Raw genomic sequence first — 20,634 nt, forward strand, 5'->3', positions numbered from 1 at the left:
TCACAGGGCTGACACATAGACACAGACAATCATTCACACTCACATTCACACCTACGGTCAATTTAGAGCCACCAGTTAACCTAACCTGCATGTCTTTGGACTGTGGGGGAAACCAGAGCACCCAGAGAAAACCCATGCGGACACGGGGAGAACATGCGAACTCCGCACAGAAAGGCCCTCACCAGCCACGGGGCTCAAACCCTGACCTTCTTGCTGTGAGGCGACAGCGCTAACCACTACACCACCGTGCTGCCCACTGTAGATGATGTGATCCCCAAATTCTTTGCAGTTTTACACTGAGGAACATTAAACTGTTGCACTGTTTGCCCACGCAGTCTTTCGTGCAGTGATGAACCCCTCCCCATCTTTACTTCTGAGAGACTTAGCCTCTCTGAGATGCTCTTTTAATACCCAATCATATTACTGACCTGGTGCCAATTAACCTAATTACTTTTTTTTTATATTACACAACTTTTCCAATCTTTTGTTGACCCTGTCCCATCTTTTTTGAAACATGTTGCTGGCACCAAGTTCAAAATAAGTATCCTAGTGCATCTGAAACAATTAGAATATCATGAAAAAGTTCTTTTTTTTCATAATTTAATTCAAAAAGGTAAACTTTCATATATTCTTTATTCACTACATGCAAAGCGAAATATTTCAAGCCCTTTTTTTTTTTTTTTAGATCAGCCTGTGGCACTGCTGAGGTGTTACTGAAGCCTAGGTTGCTTTGATGGCAGCCTTCAGCTTGTATGTATTTTTGGGCTGGGTGTTTCTCATCTTCCTCTTGACAATACCCTACAGATTCTCTATGGGGTTCAGGTCAGGCGAGTTGGCTGGCCAATTAACCACAGTAATATCATGGTCAGCAAACAATTTGGTAGTAGTTTTGGCACTGTGGGCAGGTGCTAAGTCCTGCTGGAAAAGGAAATCAGCATCTACATAAAGCTTGTCAGCAGATGGAAGCTCTAAAATCTCCTGGTAGATGGCCACATTGACTTTGGACTTGATAAAACACAGTGGACCAACACCAGCAAATGACACGGCACCCCAAATCATCACAGACTGCGGAAACGTCACACCGGACTTCAAACACCTTGGATTCTGTGCCTCTCTACTCTTCCTCCTGACTCTAGGATCTTGACTCCCAAATGAAATGCAAAATTTGCTTTCATCTGAAAAGAGGACTTTGGACCACTGAGCAACGGTCCCGTTCTTTCTCTCTTTAGCCCAGGTAAGACGCTTCTGATGTTGTCTCTGGTTCAGGAGTGACTTGATATTAGGAATACGACAGTTGTAGCCTCTTTCCTGAAGACGTCTGTGCGTGGTGGCTCTTGATGCACTGACACCAGCCTCAGTGAACCTTGTGAAGCTCTCACAAATTCTTGAATTGACTTTTCTTGACGGGCAGCACGGTGGTGTAGTGGTTAGCGCTGTTGCCTCACAGCAAGAACGTCCAGGTTCAAGCCCCATGGCCAGCGAGGGCCTTTCTGTGCAGAGTTTGCATGTTCTCCCCGTGTTCGCATGGGTTTCCTCTGGGTGCTCCGGTTTCCCCCACAGTCCAAAGACATGCAGGTTAGGTTAACTGGTGACTCTAAATTGAGCGTAGGTGTGAATGTGAGTGTGAATGATTGTCTGTGTCTATGTGTCAGCCCTGTGATGACCTGGCGACTTGTCCAGGGTGTACCCCGCCTTTCGCCCGTAGTCAGCTGGGATAGGCTCCAGCTTGCCTGCGACCCTGTAGAACAGGATAAAGCAGCTAAAGATAATGAGATGAGAGATGAGATGAGACTTTCCTTGACAATCCTCTCAAAGCTACAGTCTTCCCTGTTGCTTGTGCACCTTTTCCAGTCAGCCTTTTCAGCAATGACCTTCCGTGGCTTACCCTCCTTATGGAGGGTGTCGATCGTCTTCTGGACAACTGTCAAGTCAGCAGTCTTCATGATTTTAGCTGTGTGTACTGAACTAGACCGAGAGATTCACGGTATTTATACTGTTTTACTCAAGCTCAAAATGAAATACTCATATTCTGAGATTTTTTTTTTTTGCGCTGTAAGCCATAATTATCAAAATTAAAATAGAAAAATGCTAGAAATAGTTTAGTTGACATGTAATGAGTCTAGAATATATTACATATTCACTTTCTTAAATAACTGGTGGAAAATATTTAACTTTTTCACAATATTTTAATTGCTAGATGCACGAGTATGTTCTTCAAAACAAAATAATAATAATAATAAGTTAAACTTATATCGCGCCTTTCTAAAAACCCAAGGTCACTTTACAATTATAAACAGAAAAAAAAAAAGTCCACCAAATAGGGGTCAAGATGTCATTCCAGTGGTGTAGCAGCCACAGTCCCACCAAAAGGCGCACGAAAACAAGTTCCACACCGCCAGCACAGCCACCATGACGCCACCAGCAACATCGCTCGAACACCACGCCATGGATCCACAAAGCGAGCACAGAAGCACCGCCACGCAGAGCGCTGGTGTGTCCCAAACCGCCTGCACAGCCACCGCAACGCCACCAAGCAACATCGCTCGGAACATCACGCCAAGCATTAAAGCACAGAGCGCTGGACAACCACGATGTTAAAATGAGCAACGAGCTCACTGCAGTCCATAGTTGGGAGCACAGGCATCACCCACAGCGAACCAAGGCCTGGAGGGAACCGACGCCCAAAACTGGGTCAGGAGCTACACCACAACCGGCGGACAAAAACACTCAAATAAACATCAAACTACACAAACACACAGAAAAAATATATAAATAAATAAATAAAAAAGGAGATAAAATAAAATAAATAAATAAAAAAGCTCCGGTGAGAAGCGGTAGCCAGAATGCGCACGACGTACTCTCAACCGGAAACAGAAATGAAAAAAAAAAATCAAGGCAAGATTTCTCAATTTCAATATCTAAGGTCTTTGGACAAGTGCAAATCATGAAAAACATATATTTCATTGAAAAATCACATTCTGTTTGCAGAAGAAGGAGACGTAGAAGTAATTTTTTTCTGGAGTATTTAAAGTGTTGTCCTATCAGTAAAGTAGAGATGGCACGATACCTCTTTTCTCCGATTCCAATACTGAAACCTTGAGTACCCGCAGATACCAATACCCATTCTGGATAGTTTTCTTTACAAATTACTAAGCTTTGGTGCAGTTAAGCACTTTCACACAAAAATCACTTCCATCACAATCAAGGTAATAAAGTATAATAAATATAAGCTTAAATCAACCCTAACAAAAGTTTAAAAAAAAAACCCGCAAGAATCTTGAACATTTCCAGTTCCAAAAATACATTTCTTCATCTCATTTACAGGACCCGATATCCTACATGTTTTCTTTGATATCTGATCCACCATTTTTCCTGGTATGAACCTGGATCGGTGCCATCTTGAGTAAAAAGCTAAAGGTTCCATAATGGTTCAGCCACATTTCCATCTTTGGAAGGGGGCAGACATTATTACAATCAGCACTGCCATTCTTTCATAGCTGTTAAGAACCATTTTCCCTATGGAAATGACACCACTTTCATTCACTGTACAGATCTAACACAGTGTTAAGGGACAACTCCAGAACAACCGACTCTATTTTCAGATAAGATTAAAGAAAGCAATCGAAAGAGATAGTTATTAGTCTGATATAATAAATTGCAGTTCTGCAGCGCAGATGACTCAACTCAGCAAAAGCACATCTAAAATCATACATCATCATATCAAAGGATGTGCTGAATTTAGAAATGTAATCAAAAGTATGTTTCTCTTCACAGGTTCCACAAATGAAGGCAGCATTTCAGGGGGAGTAGTTGTCTTTCTTCTCTGGATCACATATCTACCCAAGGAGATTTTCTTCTACTGTAGAAATAGCTGGAATGCATCAGGAAATGATTTTCAAATAAAACAGACCTGACGCTACTTGCTAGATTTGTCCGACACGTAGAGGATTTGCTCAGAAATGTATGCCCAATGCGTGTGGAGCATCTGTAATCCACAAACTCTTACTTCTTGAAGCACACTACAGAGACAATATCACAGGCTGCCCCTGTTCACATATTTGAAAGCAACTGCTAAAACAAGAAGCATTATTCTCTATCGGTGCAATATAAATCTGACACAGCCTATTTTAAAAGACAAGCTGCATTCAGGTCTAATATTGTTTCGAGCCTCTTCCTGCGAGCATTATGCTTATGTTTGCAACCTTGAACAGGTCTCTCAGGACCTCGGATGTGTTTGCAAGCAATTAAAAATCATACCATCTTCATATTGGCATAGCCAATAAATAAAACAATATCAGGTTTAATATTAAGGGCTTTGATATCTACAGTTAGGGAAGGAGGGAAGGCCAGTGGAGAGAGAAGGAGGGAAAAACGCACTTGAACTAAGAAGATAGTGTTACAAGAAAACGTTTCATTTTAGAAATGGGATCATAATGATGTAAAAATCATCAGTTAAAGATGGCAATTATTTCATGTTACGAGTTTTTATAATTATTCGTTTCCGTTACACTGTTTTCTTATTTACGAATCTGATATTCCATCAAAGTTACGATTATGATACAGCTGACATGAGATGATGATTGCTGCAGTTGCTGCTCGTGCTGCTATGGCTGAGGAGTGGACACACCCTCATCATGCCCTCTCCTTAAAATATCTTCATTAAATTTTCCAACACAACATACAAAGGATTTAAAAAAAGGAAAGACGTATGCATCACAAAAGTGGTCATATTTAAAACAGCATGCGTCAAATGCAATGTGTGGCCTAAAGCAAACGATGACAGGAAGAAAGGGCCAGAAGCGTATGAGAAGCGGATATGGGTTATGATTTATAATGATGTTCAGTTTTATAGTTTGGCTCTCTAAGTGTGTGTGACTTCCAGCTTCTGGCTAAAAGATGGTCCGCAGGAAGAGCTACTCAGTTGATTTATGCCACAATAAGCTATATGAGCCTGTCAGCTGCACGCACACACACACGCACACTCGCACAGAGAACCAGTCCAGGACACATCTCTGAAATCACATTGATTGCAACATAAATATAAAATTTAAAAAAAGAAAAGAAAAGATGCAAGCTTAGCCTCTATCAGCACAAATGCCAATGATGTTTGTGCATCACAAATACAGTGGGGCAAAAAAGTATTTAGTCAGCCACCAATTGTGCAAGTTCTCCCACTTAAAAAGATGAGAGAGGCCTGTAATTTGCATCATAGGTACACTTCAACTATGAGAGACAGAATGGGGGGAAAGAATCCAGGAAATCACATTGTAGGATTTTTAATGAATTAATTGGTAAATTCCTTGGTAAAATAAGTATTTGGTCACCTACAAACAAGCAAGATTTCTGGCTCTCACAGACCTGTAACTTCTTCTTTAAGAGGCTCCTCTGTCCTCCACTCGTTACCTGTATTAATGGCACCTGTTTGAACTCGTTATCAGTATAAAAGACACCTGTCCACAACCTCAGTCAGTCACACTCCAAACTCCACTATGGCCAAGACCAAAGAGCTGTCAAAGGACACCAGAAACAAAATTGTAGACCTGCACCAGGCTGGGAAGACTGAATCTGCAATAGGTAAGCAGCTTGGTGTGAAGAAATCAACTGTGGGAGCAATTATTAGAAAATGGAAGACATACAAGACCACTGATAATCTCCCTCGATCTGGGGCTCCACGCAAGATCTCACCCCGTGGGGTCAAAATGATCACAAGAACGGTGAGCAAAAATCCCAGAACCACACGGGGGGACCTAGTGAATGACCTGCAGAGAGCTGGGACCAAAGTAACAAAGGCTACCATCAGTAACACACTACGCCGCCAGGGACTCAAATCCTGCAGTGCCAGACGTGTCCCCCTGCTTAAGCCAGTACATGTCCAGGCCCGTCTGAAGTTTGCTAGAGAGCATTTGGATGATCCAGAAGAGGACTGGGAGAATGTCATATGGTCAGATGAAACCAAAATAGAACTTTTTGGTAAAAACTCAACTTGTCGTGTTTGGAGGAGAAAGAATGCTGAGTTGCATCCAAAGAATACCATACCTACTGTGAAGCATGGGGGTGGAAACATCATGCTTTGGGGCTGTTTTTCTGCAAAGGGACCAGGACGACTGATCCGTGTAAAGGAAAGAATGAATGGGGCCATGTACCGTGAGATTTTGAGTGAAAACCTCCTTCCATCAGCAAGGGCATTGAAGATGAAACGTGGCTGGGTCTTTCAGCATGACAATGATCCCAAACACACCGCCCGGGCAACGAAGGAGTGGCTTCGTAAGAAGCATTTCAAGGTCCTGGAGTGGCCTAGCCAGTCTCCAGATCTCAACCCCATAGAAAATCTTTGGAGGGAGTTGAAAGTCTGTGTTGCCCAGCAATAGCCCCAAAACATCACTGCTCTAGAGGAGATCTGCATGAAGGAATGGGCCAAAATACCAGCAACAGTGTGTGAAAACCTTGTGAAGACTTACAGAAAACATTTGACCTCTGTCATGCCAACAAAGGGTATATAACAAAGTATTGAGATGAACTTTTGTTATTGACCAAATACTTATTTTCCACCATAATTTGCAAATAAATTCTTTAAAAATCAGACAATGTGATTTTCTGGATTTTTTTTCTCATTTTGTCTCTCATAGTTGAGGTATACCTATGATGAAAATTACAGGCCTCTCTCATCTTTTTAAGTGGGAGAACTTGCACAATTGGTGACTGACTAAATACTTTTTTGCCCCACTGTATATCTAACACTTAATATACCTGTGGCAACTTAAAGCTGCAGTATGTAACTTTTTGGTAACATTAAAGCTCATAGGCAACGGTTTTAATTTTATGCACATTGAAAACTTTATATGTTAAAAAACCCTCTGTAATTTTCTTCTGGTCCCAAGCAGTATTGTTAATAAGTAATAATTAAAATAAGTTAGCGCGGATCGCAGAGAATTTCTGTTTGGCTATTTTCGTGACCACTTGGCGCGTGACGTCATTTAAGACAAACAAACCGCTTGAGTTGAGTCCACGTCCGTTTACTTACATTGCCGTTCGGCTTGAGTGCAGACGTGCATACAGGAATTTCCAAAGAAAAACCCCATGCCTTATTGTTGTGCAGTGAACTGTAACAACGGGACCGGTTCAGGAAGAAGTTTTTACCTTTAACCGAGAGAGGAGAAGCGGCAGAGAGAGTGCATTTTGCGCATGAAGCCAGAGGGTTGGCTTTTTCCGGAAGAGGAGACAAGGCGGAGAGAGTGGATTGTGCGTGTGAAGCCAAAGGGTTGTTTTTTTCTGGAAGAGGAGACAAGGCGGAGAGAGTAGATTGTGCGCGTGAAACAAAATCAAGCAGTCAAAGAAGAAATGGACCAGCAACGCTCAAGCAAAAAGGAGAAGATTGGAGGTAAACATTTTTACTTTTGCTTGCAATTGACAAGTCAAGAATCCTGAGGGATCCTGTACAATCATTGTGGAAATGAGACAAAGGGATATTTCCTCGCTCAGAGTAAGCTATAAATAGTATAATGCCACGGATGGCAGGCTAATGTGGCCTACCGGCGCACTGTCAAGTAATTGTTACCTATATCCACTAGAGAGGGCGGTTTAATTATTCTTCAAAAGGGCTCTTATTTAGTATTACGACGAAAGTAGGAATTTATCATAACTACCAGGATAAATCGTTTGGGCGCGAGTCTTATTGAGGTCCGGTGTCACCGCGATCAGAGTTGGTCGAGTCGCTGTCCGATTCCGAGGCTGCACGGTCAAACCAGTGAGCCACGTTCACCGATTGCTTCACAACGGCCACAGGTTCATACATATATGGTTTCACCTCTCGATATTCAATTTGGAGAGTTCCTAAAATCGCCATCGCTTTCAGACATTTTACGCAACCTCTCACGACCAAAGTCTGTACACGTGTGTTCGGTTCGCAATAAACACAGAACTGCTCCCAGTCTGTTTGGCTTAAATGACGTCACGACGACGGTCCCCTGGTGGTTAAAGTGCACATTAGTGAGTGTGGCAGCAGGGGCGTGGTCAAGCGTCAGTCTGTGAACGGAGGGCGGAGTCAGGGAAGGTAAGTGGCAGAATCACTCCACCTGATGTTAGTTAATTTGTGTTTGTGTGTCTTCCCCAGTGACCGCGCCCTATAAAAGGAGAGAGAGAGCAGAGGAAGGGAGCTCTCTCCCCAACCAGAAGACCTGTGTGTGTGCATGCGTGGCTGGGAGAGTATGAAAAGCTGAAACGCTACAAATAAAAAGAGTTTTTGGAACTCAGTTCTGGCCTGTCGTACTTCTGTGCTCCACCCACCCACTCTGATTCCTACAGTGAGATGTAAACAAACCTTCGGAAATTGGGCAAAACAGTATATTTTAACCATTTTATTCAATTTTAGAGTGCAAATTAGACACTAGGAAAATTGAATTCGCTTTTTGGGTCGTTCTTCTAGACAATAAAGTTGATATTCTACGTTTCACCTCCGACCGCTGCCTATGACCTTTAATGAACGTAGGAATTTACTTGAAGTCGATTCTAAAAATGCTTAAAACTCTCTTTTGGGTCACCCTGAAAAAAGTTACATGAGTATTCACCAAATGATTCATCATCCTGAGGTGCTTTGGTGAGATTTTTTTAAAATTTCAGATTTCTTTATCAAAAAAGGTCCAGCTGGTATTAGTGACAGCGTTGTGAGGCCAGTGATGAAACATTATAAAGGAGGCTGAACATGAACAATACACCATACACTGCTTAAACCAGTTGAAGTGAAACAGGGAAGAGCAAAACTGAATCATACAAGCTGAGCTGTACTTGCTTACTGGTTACAATGCTTTACGCATCCCCTGCAGCACCACAGAATGCCATTCATAACATTAGGGGCATCGTATATACACATCCACTTACTATTTAACAATTATTTCACGAAATCAAGTCCTACATGAGCTGAAGGTGGACAAGCGTGCGTAGCTATAAGCCATGTATGATGAGACTGAGTGGAATAACTGTTTTGTTCTATCCACATTCACTGGATTTTGAGAAACGGAGCATTTTTATTTTTGTGCAAATTCGATAAATAAAAACTTTATACGAAACATCCAACAAAATCATTTCCACTGAGGTGAACTTCTTAAAAACCTATCGATGACTGCACGAATTGACTTTAGTGATTTTTTGTTGTTGTTGTTTTTTGGTAAAAAGTGCTGTCTTGCTGTCGTGCAGAGGTAGAGAATAGCTTTAGACATTTATTTAATTCTTTCTTGGACATTTCAGTTATGTAATTTTCAAACTTCTTTGAGCTTTTGAACCAGTCTAAAAAAATTCAACAAATTTTAATGCTTAAAGACAAAGAATGTAAACAAACCGGCGAAATGACAGTAGCAATTTCTGAAAAATGCGATAAAATATTTCCTGAAAAAAAAAGACACGTTCTTACCATCAAATACTTTCATTCCATATTTTTATTTCCTTCTCGGTTGGTTCAGCAACAAGCTCCGCCATTTTGTTTTACTCTACTCACACAGTGGTGGCAGCGGGGGACCACCACCCCCTAAAATTATGTTGGGGGCCCTGTGCCCCCCCAAGTTACCATGGGAGTTCTTTGACTATTGACAAGGAAGAAAAGGAAAGAGTAGTGTGAATAAACAGCCCGCTGCGCACCTTTGTTTTCCCTTATTAAATCCCACTGTGTCCCTTCATCCTGGTGCCCTGGTAGCATCCCTTTGTACTGTAGGTTGGTAGCACCCATTCGCGCCAAAACCGATGCAAATTAGCCTGACCCTGACATCACTGATTGCTTCTGCTTTCCGGGATTTTCCTTATTTGGCTTATGCAGAACTGCAAAACCCATCACTTTTAGTAGACAAGCTGATTTATGAATATTCTGTGGACTAATTAACCCGTTGCTGTGGCAACTGTCTAAACATGTCTGGTCTCCTTGGGTACTCGCGCCAAAGCGAGGACCCTGTGACAGCAAGGCTATGACAGTGTCACTGACTGATAACTCGTGTCCTGTCCGGATGGCTAGATAGCACTCACAAGGCGTACAAGCAGTTTTGGGCACCAAAAAACTTGATGCTGCTCTAGATCTACATGAATTCGCTTGCTGCCCTGACCACTCACTGAAAATCAGTATGAAGAGGAGTTTCAGACAAATATCCATTGCAAACTTTTTGGGCTCAACAAAGGCACCCAAGTTGCTTGATGATAACAAGGTAAGTTCATCTCATCTCATCTCATCTCATCTCATTATCTCTAGCCGCTTTATCCTTCTACAGGGCCGCAGGCAAGCTGGAGCCTATCCCAGCTGACTACGGGCGAAAGGCGGGGTACACCCTGGACAAGTCGCCAGGTCATCACAGGGCTGACACATAGACACACAACCATTCACACTCACATTCACACCTACGGTCAATTTAGAGTCACCAGTTAACCTAACCTGCATGTCTTTGGACTGTGGGGGAAACCGGAGCACCCGGAGGAAACCCACGCGGACACGGGGAGAACATGCAAACTCCACACAGAAAGGCCCTCGCCGGCCACGGGGCTCGAACCCGGACCTTCTTGCTGTGAGGCGACAGCGCTAACCACTACACCACCGTGCCGCCTTCAAATTTCGCAAACCAGGAAATGAATGACTGTTTACTCGCACTGAAGACTAAAGGAAAGACAGTTATTCGTGGCCTTGCTTTAGACCATGTAGCAGAGCAGGTATATAAATCTAATAGCTCTTTAATTCAACAAGGACAATGAGGAAAAATTTTCTCGCGTTTTGTTTGTGTGTGGGGGGGGGGAGCGGATCCAGAATGTAGTTTTTCCAATTTACCGATACAGCCCCATATGTCATTCATACATGCTTCAATACACCAATACCACACAGTTTTGATTTGAAAAATATGCAACAAACAAAAATTATTCATTCACACCCGATCTGGGGTCACAACCAGTCATTACCAGTCAGTTGGATTTCTCGGGAGCTGACAGCGGTCTTTGAAGGCTCGGGAATATTACTTTCACAGGCTTATTCCTCAATCAAAACAGGATTGCCGAGAGATGTGATAGGTTTTTAGGTATTATTATCATTGGTTCTGTTTCATTTAGAAAAAAATACATGGACAAAATGTACTCTAATAGAGACATTAAACTTAGCTTTACTCCACCAAAATTTGCCTCTCAAAATGCAGGAAATAGCGTTTTAGAGGGTTAAAAATTCCAAAATTTCCCAGGGGGGAATTCCCCCAGACCCCCCCCCCAGATTTGGCGCGCAACACATCACACACACACCCCAAATCCAAAACTTCCTGCCACTCCTGTCACAGTATATGAGCTGATAGCTGAGTAGTAGAGTAGCCAATCAGAGCATGCGATTGATCATATCCAGTGAATGTGGATAGAATAATATTAATTATCCAGCTAGCTACCATTTTTGGGTGCTTTCTGTAGGACTCTCAAAGACCAATGCAGAAATCTTTTAGATAGTACTCCATGAACATACTGGTCATGTTAAGGTGCATCGTGAAGTGTTTTCATATTCATCAGATTAATCTGTACAGGTAAATGTTCTTCCATGAGTCACTTACAATCACAGACTTCCACCACAAAGGTCAGTAAATGCTCCAATATTAAAAAAAGTGGATTAATCGTGTTCTGGTCATGACAGCTAACACAGAGGAGTAAAGAAGTAACATTAAGGTGTGCAAATATATAGCGAAGTCAATCCTTACCATGGACTTGGTGAAGGGGCGTGCCAGAGAGAAAAGGAGGGTCATGAGCCACCAGTTGCGGTGGATGGATGTATACATTATGTTCCCAGGGTGCACAGCGTTGGAAGTGACCCCATGAGGAGAGAGGCGACGGTGCAGCTCATTGGAAAAAAGGATGTTGCAGAGCTTGGCCCTGTTGTAAGCCAGCATGGACCAGTACTTCCTCTGAGGGGGCGAGAGCAGAGTCAGATCCACCTTTCCACAAGAGTCCACCAGATCCGTGAACCTACAGCAAGAGACATGACTGAACATTTGAATAGCCACCAACATGACTGAAACTTTTTGCTGTTCTCAAATTCAAGTAATACTGTTTTCATACTACAAGTGGAAGAGCTTTTCCAGTGTTTTGCTGGATTTTTTTTTTCTTTCCAACAAAAACCCTTTAACTTTCATTGATTCAATAGCTGCTGATGACGGGAAAGACCAATTTTGTCTGTACTGCATTAAGGCTACAGGAAACAACAACTATGGGCAATTAAACCGTGGGAATCATAATCAAAGCTGTCAGCGATGCTCACATTACAAGCTTCTTTGCACAATTCCGCTTAGATCAGATCTGTCCATCTTGACGGTTCACATTCATGACTTTCATGAGAACACACTGGTTCCCCAAAATGCCCCGCATGTGGACATTGATTTCGAGATCAACTGTTTCACTACAGGATTCAGTTTTGGTAGGTTCTTCCTAATTTCGGTCTCTTCCATTGTCATTTTGCCAAGCTGCCAACACTGGACAATGGCAACAACAGTGATGTTCACATACAGTGGTGCTTGAAAGTTTGTGAACCCTTTAGAATTTTCTATATTTCTGCATAAATATGGCCTAAAACATCATCAGATTTTCACACAAGTCCTAAAAGTAGATAAAGAGAACCCAGTTAAACAAAGGAGACAAAAAATATTATACTTGGTCATTTATTTATTGAGGAAAATGATCCAATATTACATATCTGTGAGTGGCAAAAGTATGTGAACCTTTGCTTTCAGTATCTGGTGTGACCCCCTTGTGCAGCAGTAACTGCAACTAAACGTTTGCGGTAACTGTTGATCAGTCCTGCACACCGGCTTGGAGGAATTTTAGCCCATTCCTCCGTACAGAACAGCTTCAGCTCTGGGATGTTGGTGGGTTTCCTCACATGAACTGTTGGCTTCAGGTCCTTCCACAACATTTTGATTGGATTAAGGTCAGGACTTTGACTTGGCCATTCCAAAACATTAACTTTATTCTTCTTTAACCATTCTTTGGTAGAACGACTTGTGTGCTTAGGGTTGTTGTCTTGCTGCATGACCCAACTTCTCTTGAGATTCAGTTCATGGACAGATGTCCTGACATTTTCCTTTAGAATTTGCTGGTATAATTCAGAATTCATTGTTCCATCAATGATGGCAAGCCGTCCTGGCCCAGATGCAGCAAAACAGGCCCAAACCATGATACTACCACCACCATGTTTCACAGATGGGATAAGGTTCTTATGCTGGAATGCAGTGTTTTCTTTTCTCCAAACAAAACGCTTCTCATTTAAACCAAAAGTTCTGTTTTGGTCTCATCCGTCCACAAAACATTTTTCCAATAGCCTTCTGGCTTGTCCACGTGATCTTTAGAGAACTGCAGACGAGCAGCAATGTTCTTTTTGGAGAGCAGTGGCTTTCTCCTGCCATGCACACTATTGTTGTTCAGTGTTCTCCTGATGGTGGACTCATGAACATTAGCCAATGTGAAGGAGGCCTTCAGTTGCTTAGAAGTTACCCTGGGGTCCTTTGTGACCTTGCCGACTATTACACGCCTTGCTCTTGGAGTGATCTTTGTTGGTCGACCACTCCTGGGGAGGGTAACAATGGTGTTGAATTTCCTCCATTTGTACACAATCTGTCTGACTGTGGATTGGTGGAGTCCAAACTCTTTAGAGATGGTTTTGTAATCTTCTCCAGCCTGATGAGCATCAACAATGCTTTTTCTGAGGTCCTCAGAAATCTCCTTTGTTCGTGCCATGATACACTTCCACAAACATGTGTTGTGAAGATCAGACTTTGATAGATCCCTGTTCTTTAAATAAAACAGGGTGCCCTCTCACACCTGATTGTCATCCTATTGATTGAAAACACCTGACTCTAATATCACCTTCAAATTAACTGCTAATCCTAGAGGTTCACATACTTTTGCCACTCACAGATATGTAATATTGGATCATTTGCCTCAATAAATAAATGACCAAGTATAATATTTTTGTCTCATTTGTTTAACTGGGTTCTCTTTATCTACTTTTAGGACTTGTGTGAAAATCTGATGATGTTTTAGGTCATATTTATGCAGAAATATAGAAAATTCTAAAGGGTTCACAAACTTTCAAGCACCACTGTATCCATTAGGGGAAAGTCACAAATTCTGATCTGGCCATTCTCGTTCGTGTCACATGGCCACATATTGGATATGTATCTGATCTAGGACCACATACAAAAGTGGCTCAGGTCTGATTTGAAAAGATTGGATTCTTGTGTCCACATAGTGTTGATTTAAAAAAAAAAAAATCCGCAACAGCCAGGACTAGTGTTGAAACAAAAAGGGGGAGGAAAAAAGCTTTGGCTCAGGCCTGCGCTTGCAGCACTGTTACAACCTGGCTTAGCTTACTGCAAATCAAAGCTGTGACATGCTGTTGTTTAATTGGCTCCGAATGAGCTGTTAAACACCAGATGTTTGACAAGGCTTCATGAACACAAAGCTGTGGATATATATGTGTGTGTGTGTGTGTGTGTGTGTGTGTGTGTGTGTGTGTGTGTGTGTGTGTGTGTGTGTACGGTTAAAGCCTGGAGACATGGTTTACTGTACGAAATTCTCTCTCCCAAGGAGTTTGTCTAATTGTTCCAGGCTCATCCCTCTCTCTCTAAACAGAGTCAACATTTACATTTTCACGAAAGAAATTATGCAGCAGCCAATCAAACTGTTCCATTTGCTGTTGACAAGCCCCATGTGCCCATGTTTGGTTGTGGTTTGGCATGTTATATCTCTGGTTAATTAACGAACAGCTGCATGCTGGTTCTTTCCCATACAAAACCCTTTCCGCTGCTTCAGGCCCATAGCACCAGGCTCGTGTACTGTAGTGACGAAGATGCTCGTTGAGAAACACTGTGTATATACACATTAAATTCAAACACTAGCTTTTACCACTCATACATATGCTCAGTCTCAGGTCTCTGATGATTCAATGCAGAAAAACAAGTCATTTCATTGCTTAAGAAAGGCTCAGGACAGCAGCAAAAAAATGTTAGTATGTAAGACTAGTATGTACTGTAGTATGTGACTACAGTGCAACAAAATACTAGTTTACATTAAGAGGACAGAGGAATAAGTATATCTGTAGCAGCATTTTATTTCATCATATCAGTTTCTTCCTGTTTGAATGAGACCTGCTGCTTCATGGAGAGATCCAGGTCTTGCCTGTCACTCTGTTCCCTAAGCCTTAATGTAACGGCAGATCTTATTTTCCCAAAGCTCAATATGCTTTTCCTTCTCTGCTTCAACCACCTGTCTAACCTGGATGAGGATTTACTCAGTGCCTAAGTACCAAAATATAATTTTCCCCAGGTCAAAAGTCAAACTGGCTCATATTAAAGCTGGCGAATCAGTCTGAAGAGTGCAGAAAAGATGTACGTAGGAACAGAAAATTGCAAGAACATTAAGAAATGTTTCTTTTCAACAGCACATTGTGAGGGAGCTGCAGTACAGAGACTCTGTTGGGAAAACAGTGTTATTTTCTCTTCCTAATCAGTAAAGTCTCTGGACAACCTCTGTTCTCAAAATGATTCTCCACCCATTATCCTGACCTTTCCCGATCATCCTTAACTACTTATTAAGACTGGTGTGTCTCATCTGTCCTTCTCTACCCCACCAATACAGCATGCTTCTAGGAAACATCTCACCTCATGGGTTCCACCAACCCTAGTGCTTGAACGCTGAAGCATTTCAGTCGGTTTGATCAATCATGGCAATTCTATTCCAAATTAATCAAAGTTTATCGAGCCAGAATCAATATCATACTTTTCCAAGAAGCTACATGCAACAAGACTTCAAATGGAACAGCATAATTATAAGTGCATGTCCGAGTTTGAAAATTATAAACCAGAAGTCAGCTGTTAACAGTTTGCTGTTGAGTGGAGTTGATAAATGTGAGACTATTAAATGAGCCATGAGATGTTGCTGACCTACTTGTATGTTTAGCTGCTGAGCACCAGGAATGTGCGCAAGTAAAAAACAACCACTTTACATCTCCAAATCACAATGCTTCGACTGATTTCTGCTTCACTCAGCTGTCTGATCGAGTCAAGGTTTTACTCGGTACTAAAGCTTTGCAAGTTATAATACAGGGTGTTTCAAAAATGTGATATTACAACCCCGATTCCAAAAAAGTTGGGACAAAGTACAAATTGTAAATAAAAACAGAATGCAATAATTTACAAATCTCAAAAACTGATATTGTATTCACAATAGAACATAGACAACATATCAGATGTCGAAAGTGAGACATTTTGAAATTTCATGCCAAATATTGGCTCATTTGAAATTTTATGACAGCAACACATCTCAAAAAAGTTGGGACGGGGCAATAAGAGGCTGGAAAAGTTAAAGGTACAAAAAAGGAACAGCTGGAGGACCAAATTGCAACTCATTAGGGCAGTTGGCAATAGGTCATTAACATGACTGAGTATAAAAAGAGCATCTTGGAGTGGCAGCGGCTCTCAGAAGTAAAGATGGGAAGAGGATCACCAATCCCCCTAATTCTGCGCCGACAAATAGTGGAGCAATATCAGAAAGGAGTTCGACAGTGTAAAATTGCAAAGAGTTTGAACATATCATCATCTACAGTGCATAATATCATCAAAAGATTCAGAGAATCTGGAAGAATCTCTGTGCGTAAGGGTCAAGGCCGGAAAACCATACTGGGTGCCCGTGATCTTCGGGCCCTTAGACGGCACTGCATCACGTACAGGCATGCTTCTGTATTGGAAATCACAAAATGGGCTCAGGAATATTTCCAGAGAACATTATCTGTGAACACAATTCACCGTGCCATCCACCGTTGCCAGCTAAAACTCTATAGTTCAAAGAAGAAGCCGCATCTAAACATGATCCAGAAGCGCAAACATCTTCTCTGGGCCAAGGCTCATTTAAAATGGACTGTGGCAAAGTGGAAAACTGTTCTGTGGTCAGACGAATCAAAATTTGAAGTTCTTTATGGAAATCAGGGACGCCGTGTCATTCGGACTAAAGAGGAGAAGGTTCTATCCAGGTTCTAGAGCAACATATGCTCCCATCCAGACGACGTCTCTTTCAGGGAAGACCTTGCATTTTCCAACATGACAATGCCAAACCACATACTGCATCAATTACAGCATCATGGCTGCGTAGAAGAAGGGTCCGGGTACTGAACTGGCCAGCCTGCAGTCCAGATCTTTCACCCATAGAAAACATTTGGCGCATCATAAAACGGAAGATACGACAAAAAAGACCTAAGACAGTTGAGCAACTAGAATCCTACATTAGACAAGAATGGGTTAACATTCCTATCCCTAAACTTGAGCAACTTGTCTCCTCAGTCCCCAGACGTTTACAGACTGTTGTAAAGAGAAAAGGGGATGTCTCACAGTGGTAAACATGGCCTTGTCCCAACTTTTTTGAGATGTGTTGCTGTCATGAAATTTAAAATCACCTAATTTTTCTCTTTAAATGATACATTTTCTCAGTTTAAACATTTGATATGTCATCTATGTTCTATTCTGAATAAAACATGGAATTTTGAAACTTCCACATCATTGCATTCCGTTTTTATTTACAATTTGTACTTTGTCCCGACTTTTTTGGAATCGGGGTTGTACTTCCATCCTACAAAGTCGTGCACAGGTCTCAACGAATCTCGTTTACGGCCACTGCTTTGACATATGGACTGATATATTACATAGCATATTTCAAACACTCATAACTTGCTATAGCAGTGACAAAATGGCTATCAAAAATGCATTCCTATATTTAATAAAATGAGATAAATAGAATTTTGATAATAAAAAATTTGCCTTCAGTTCTCTTTGAAGGAGTTAGCTTATTCAGGTCACAAAAGAAGGAAGAGAGGGTACAGGAAGTTCGGACCTGTGCGATTCGGAGGACACTACAACCACGCGGGCAGGAGCCGAACGCCGCAGCACATTCTGCAGCAGCTGCACTAAATAGAAGTGGCCCAGATGGCAGATCTGGAAGGTAGACTCCAACCCATCCTCTGTCAGACTCCATGGCTGTGTAAACACCGCTGCATTACAAACCAGGATGTGTAGGGGCCTGCAAACACACAGACGCAGCACACACCTTAAAGAACACTTCCATTTACCTACTGAAATGAAAAAACAAAGTACGTACCCCTACATGAGAAATAATGAGTTAAACAACATAACAGGTGACAATTATTTTCACTATTTTTATATCACGGAACCCAGAACTACCGGATAAAAATAGCAAGTTTAAAAATAATCCATTTCCCTGAAAACAACACAGGACACACAGTGCTTTTCTGACTGGACAGCACAAGAGGGAAGAAAGGTGAAAAAGGGAGGACAATGGCTGTGAAAGGTGAGAGGAAGGCAGCGGGTGCGAGAAAGCAGCTAATGGTGTCAGGTGACATCTGGGCTGGAATCCAGCTGGAGCTGCAGCCACTCTGTAGGATCAGCTAAATAAGCCTGAAGAAAGGTGAGAGCTATTTCACAGAGGCATCTTAGGACATCTTTTTCCCCCTCATATGTCCTCAGATGAGTACATTAATGCCTGAGAGTAACTGACTTTAAGCTAAAATATATACTTTCTTAGTCGGGCTGCATGATTCTCAAAGAAACACATTTTAAAGCAGATACACAGAACCTTTATTTTTAAATAAATTTCTGAGTGGATAGTATCTCCATCCTTGACTCTTGTATGCTGCATAAATGAGAATATATATATATATATATATATATATATATATATATATATATATATATATATATATATAGGGTTTTTTTTGAGAGTTAAAATCGACCACAAAGTTGGCATTGGAGCTGCCCCGCTGAGCCAGCCAGCCCTGAGTGCATGACGTCACTGCAGTAACCGGTTTTAAGGCCAAGGCCTTTTAAAGCTATAGACCAAAGTCATACAAATAAAAATTTATGGTGAAAGTAAGAAATCCCGTTACCGACTTGCTCAACTAAGACTGATTTGACTTCATTGATTGTGGGTTGACTCTCATTAAAACAGGATAGGTGTTATAACTTATGCAACATACATGTACATGCATGCATTTTCACTGATAAAATGTAAAAGGCTAATTAAATAATCAGATGAACTGAGACAATCGCATTCTGAAGCAAATTAAATAATCTTATACCGGTAACTTAAACACACAATACAAGTTTCATGTACTAAATCTAAATGCAAGTAAACAACGTTTTGGGGTTTTTTTTTATCCAAATGAGAGTCGGAGCTTACCCGTCTGCGTTCTCGCTTCTTAAGGCCGATCTTGTCGCCAATTGTTTTGAAACAATCTGACTTTCAGTTGTTCATTTAGTTCTCCGTTCATTCGCTTCTTCTACTTAAGGGTGAGATGGCAGCAATATCCAGTTTAGAAATAAGACGGCTGGTCCATTCATTCACTTTTCTTCATACTGTGCATTCCGCCATTACTGCTGGGCTCAGGCAATTACTAAAACCCGGGACGGAACGGGATGTCACCGGTTTTAGCAACAACCACGGGGAGGTCACTGACAGAGCGATATGTCCCGTCCCGTTCCATCCTGTCCTGGGTTTTAGTAACAACCCTCGGCTCACGCTCCAGGAGGACTGGTGCAACTGAGCTCACTTTAAAAAAATAAAATAAATACTTTTGGCTGCAAGGTTGTTGGTGTCTGTCGGGGTGGTAATCCCCAAACCTGCTGACGGACACCTGTGATGACAGGAGCAGTCAAGCTGAAGGAGTCGTCCTATCGGGCTTGGTAAGCTTGTGGGTCTCCAGAGGCAGCTGACAGATACCGACGGGCCAAGCGGAATGCGGCTCTGGTAGTCACTGAAGCAAAAACTCGGGTGTGGGAGGAGTTCGGTGAGGCCATGGAAAGTGACTTTCGGTGGGCCTCGAAGAGATTCTGGCAAACCGTCTGGCGGCTCAGGAAAGGAAAACAGTGCTCTGTCCCTACTGTTTACAGCGAGGATGGAGTGCTGTTGACCTCAACTGGGGACATCATCCAACGGTGGAAGGAATACTTTGAGGATCTCCTCAATCCCATCTTCATGTTGTCCGAGGAGGACGAAGAGTCTGAGGGTGCTTGGGAGGACTCGCCCATCACAGGGGCTGAGGTTGCCGAGGTGGTTAAAAAGCTCCTTGGTGGCCGGGCTCCGGGGGTGGATGAGATTCGTCCCGAGTTCCTGAAGGCACTGGATGTTGTTGGGCTGTCTTGGCTGACATGCTTCTTCAACACTGCGTGGAGGTCAGGGACAGTGCCTCTGGATTGGCAGACTGAGGTGGTGGTGGTCCCCCTTTTTAAAAAGGGGGACCAGAGAGTGTGTTCCAACTATAGGGGGATCACACTTCTCAGCCTCCCTGGGAAAGCCTTTGCTGGGGTGCTGGAGAGGAGAGTCCGGTCGATAGTTGAACCTTGGATTCAGGAGGAACAATGCGGTTTTCATCCTAGTCGTGGAACACTGGACCAGCTCTTTACCCTTGCAAGGGTACTGGAGGGTACATTGGAGTTTGCCCAATCGGTCTACATGTGTTTTGTGGACCTGGAGAAGGCTTACGATCGTGTCCTTCGTGGTGCCCTGTGGGGGGTGCTTCGGGAGTATGGGGTTCAGGGCCCACTACTGCAGGCCATTCAGTCCCTGTATGACAGGAGCAGGAGTTTG

The 20,634-nt window shown here is 42.4% G+C and overlaps 1 protein-coding gene across 3 annotated transcripts in view; it reads right to left on the reverse strand.

The window, feature by feature from the left end:
- Nucleotides 1–20,634, reverse strand: part of wwox (WW domain containing oxidoreductase) — a 319,176-nt gene that overhangs the window by 207,586 nt on the left and 90,956 nt on the right. For 2 of the 3 annotated variants that reach the window (XM_060914713.1, XM_060914714.1), the window contains exons 7-8: nt 17,866–18,051; nt 11,691–11,955 (exon numbers count right to left, since the gene is read on the reverse strand). In XM_060914713.1, the coding sequence (XP_060770696.1) occupies nt 11,691–11,955; nt 17,866–18,051 (451 nt within the window). The remainder of the gene's footprint in view (nt 1–11,690; nt 11,956–17,865; nt 18,052–20,634) is intronic. The other variant, XM_060914715.1, reaches the window with a different exon arrangement.

This window comes from Neoarius graeffei, chromosome 2 (assembly GCF_027579695.1).
Source record: "Neoarius graeffei isolate fNeoGra1 chromosome 2, fNeoGra1.pri, whole genome shotgun sequence".
Taxonomy (NCBI): domain Eukaryota; kingdom Metazoa; phylum Chordata; class Actinopteri; order Siluriformes; family Ariidae; genus Neoarius; species Neoarius graeffei.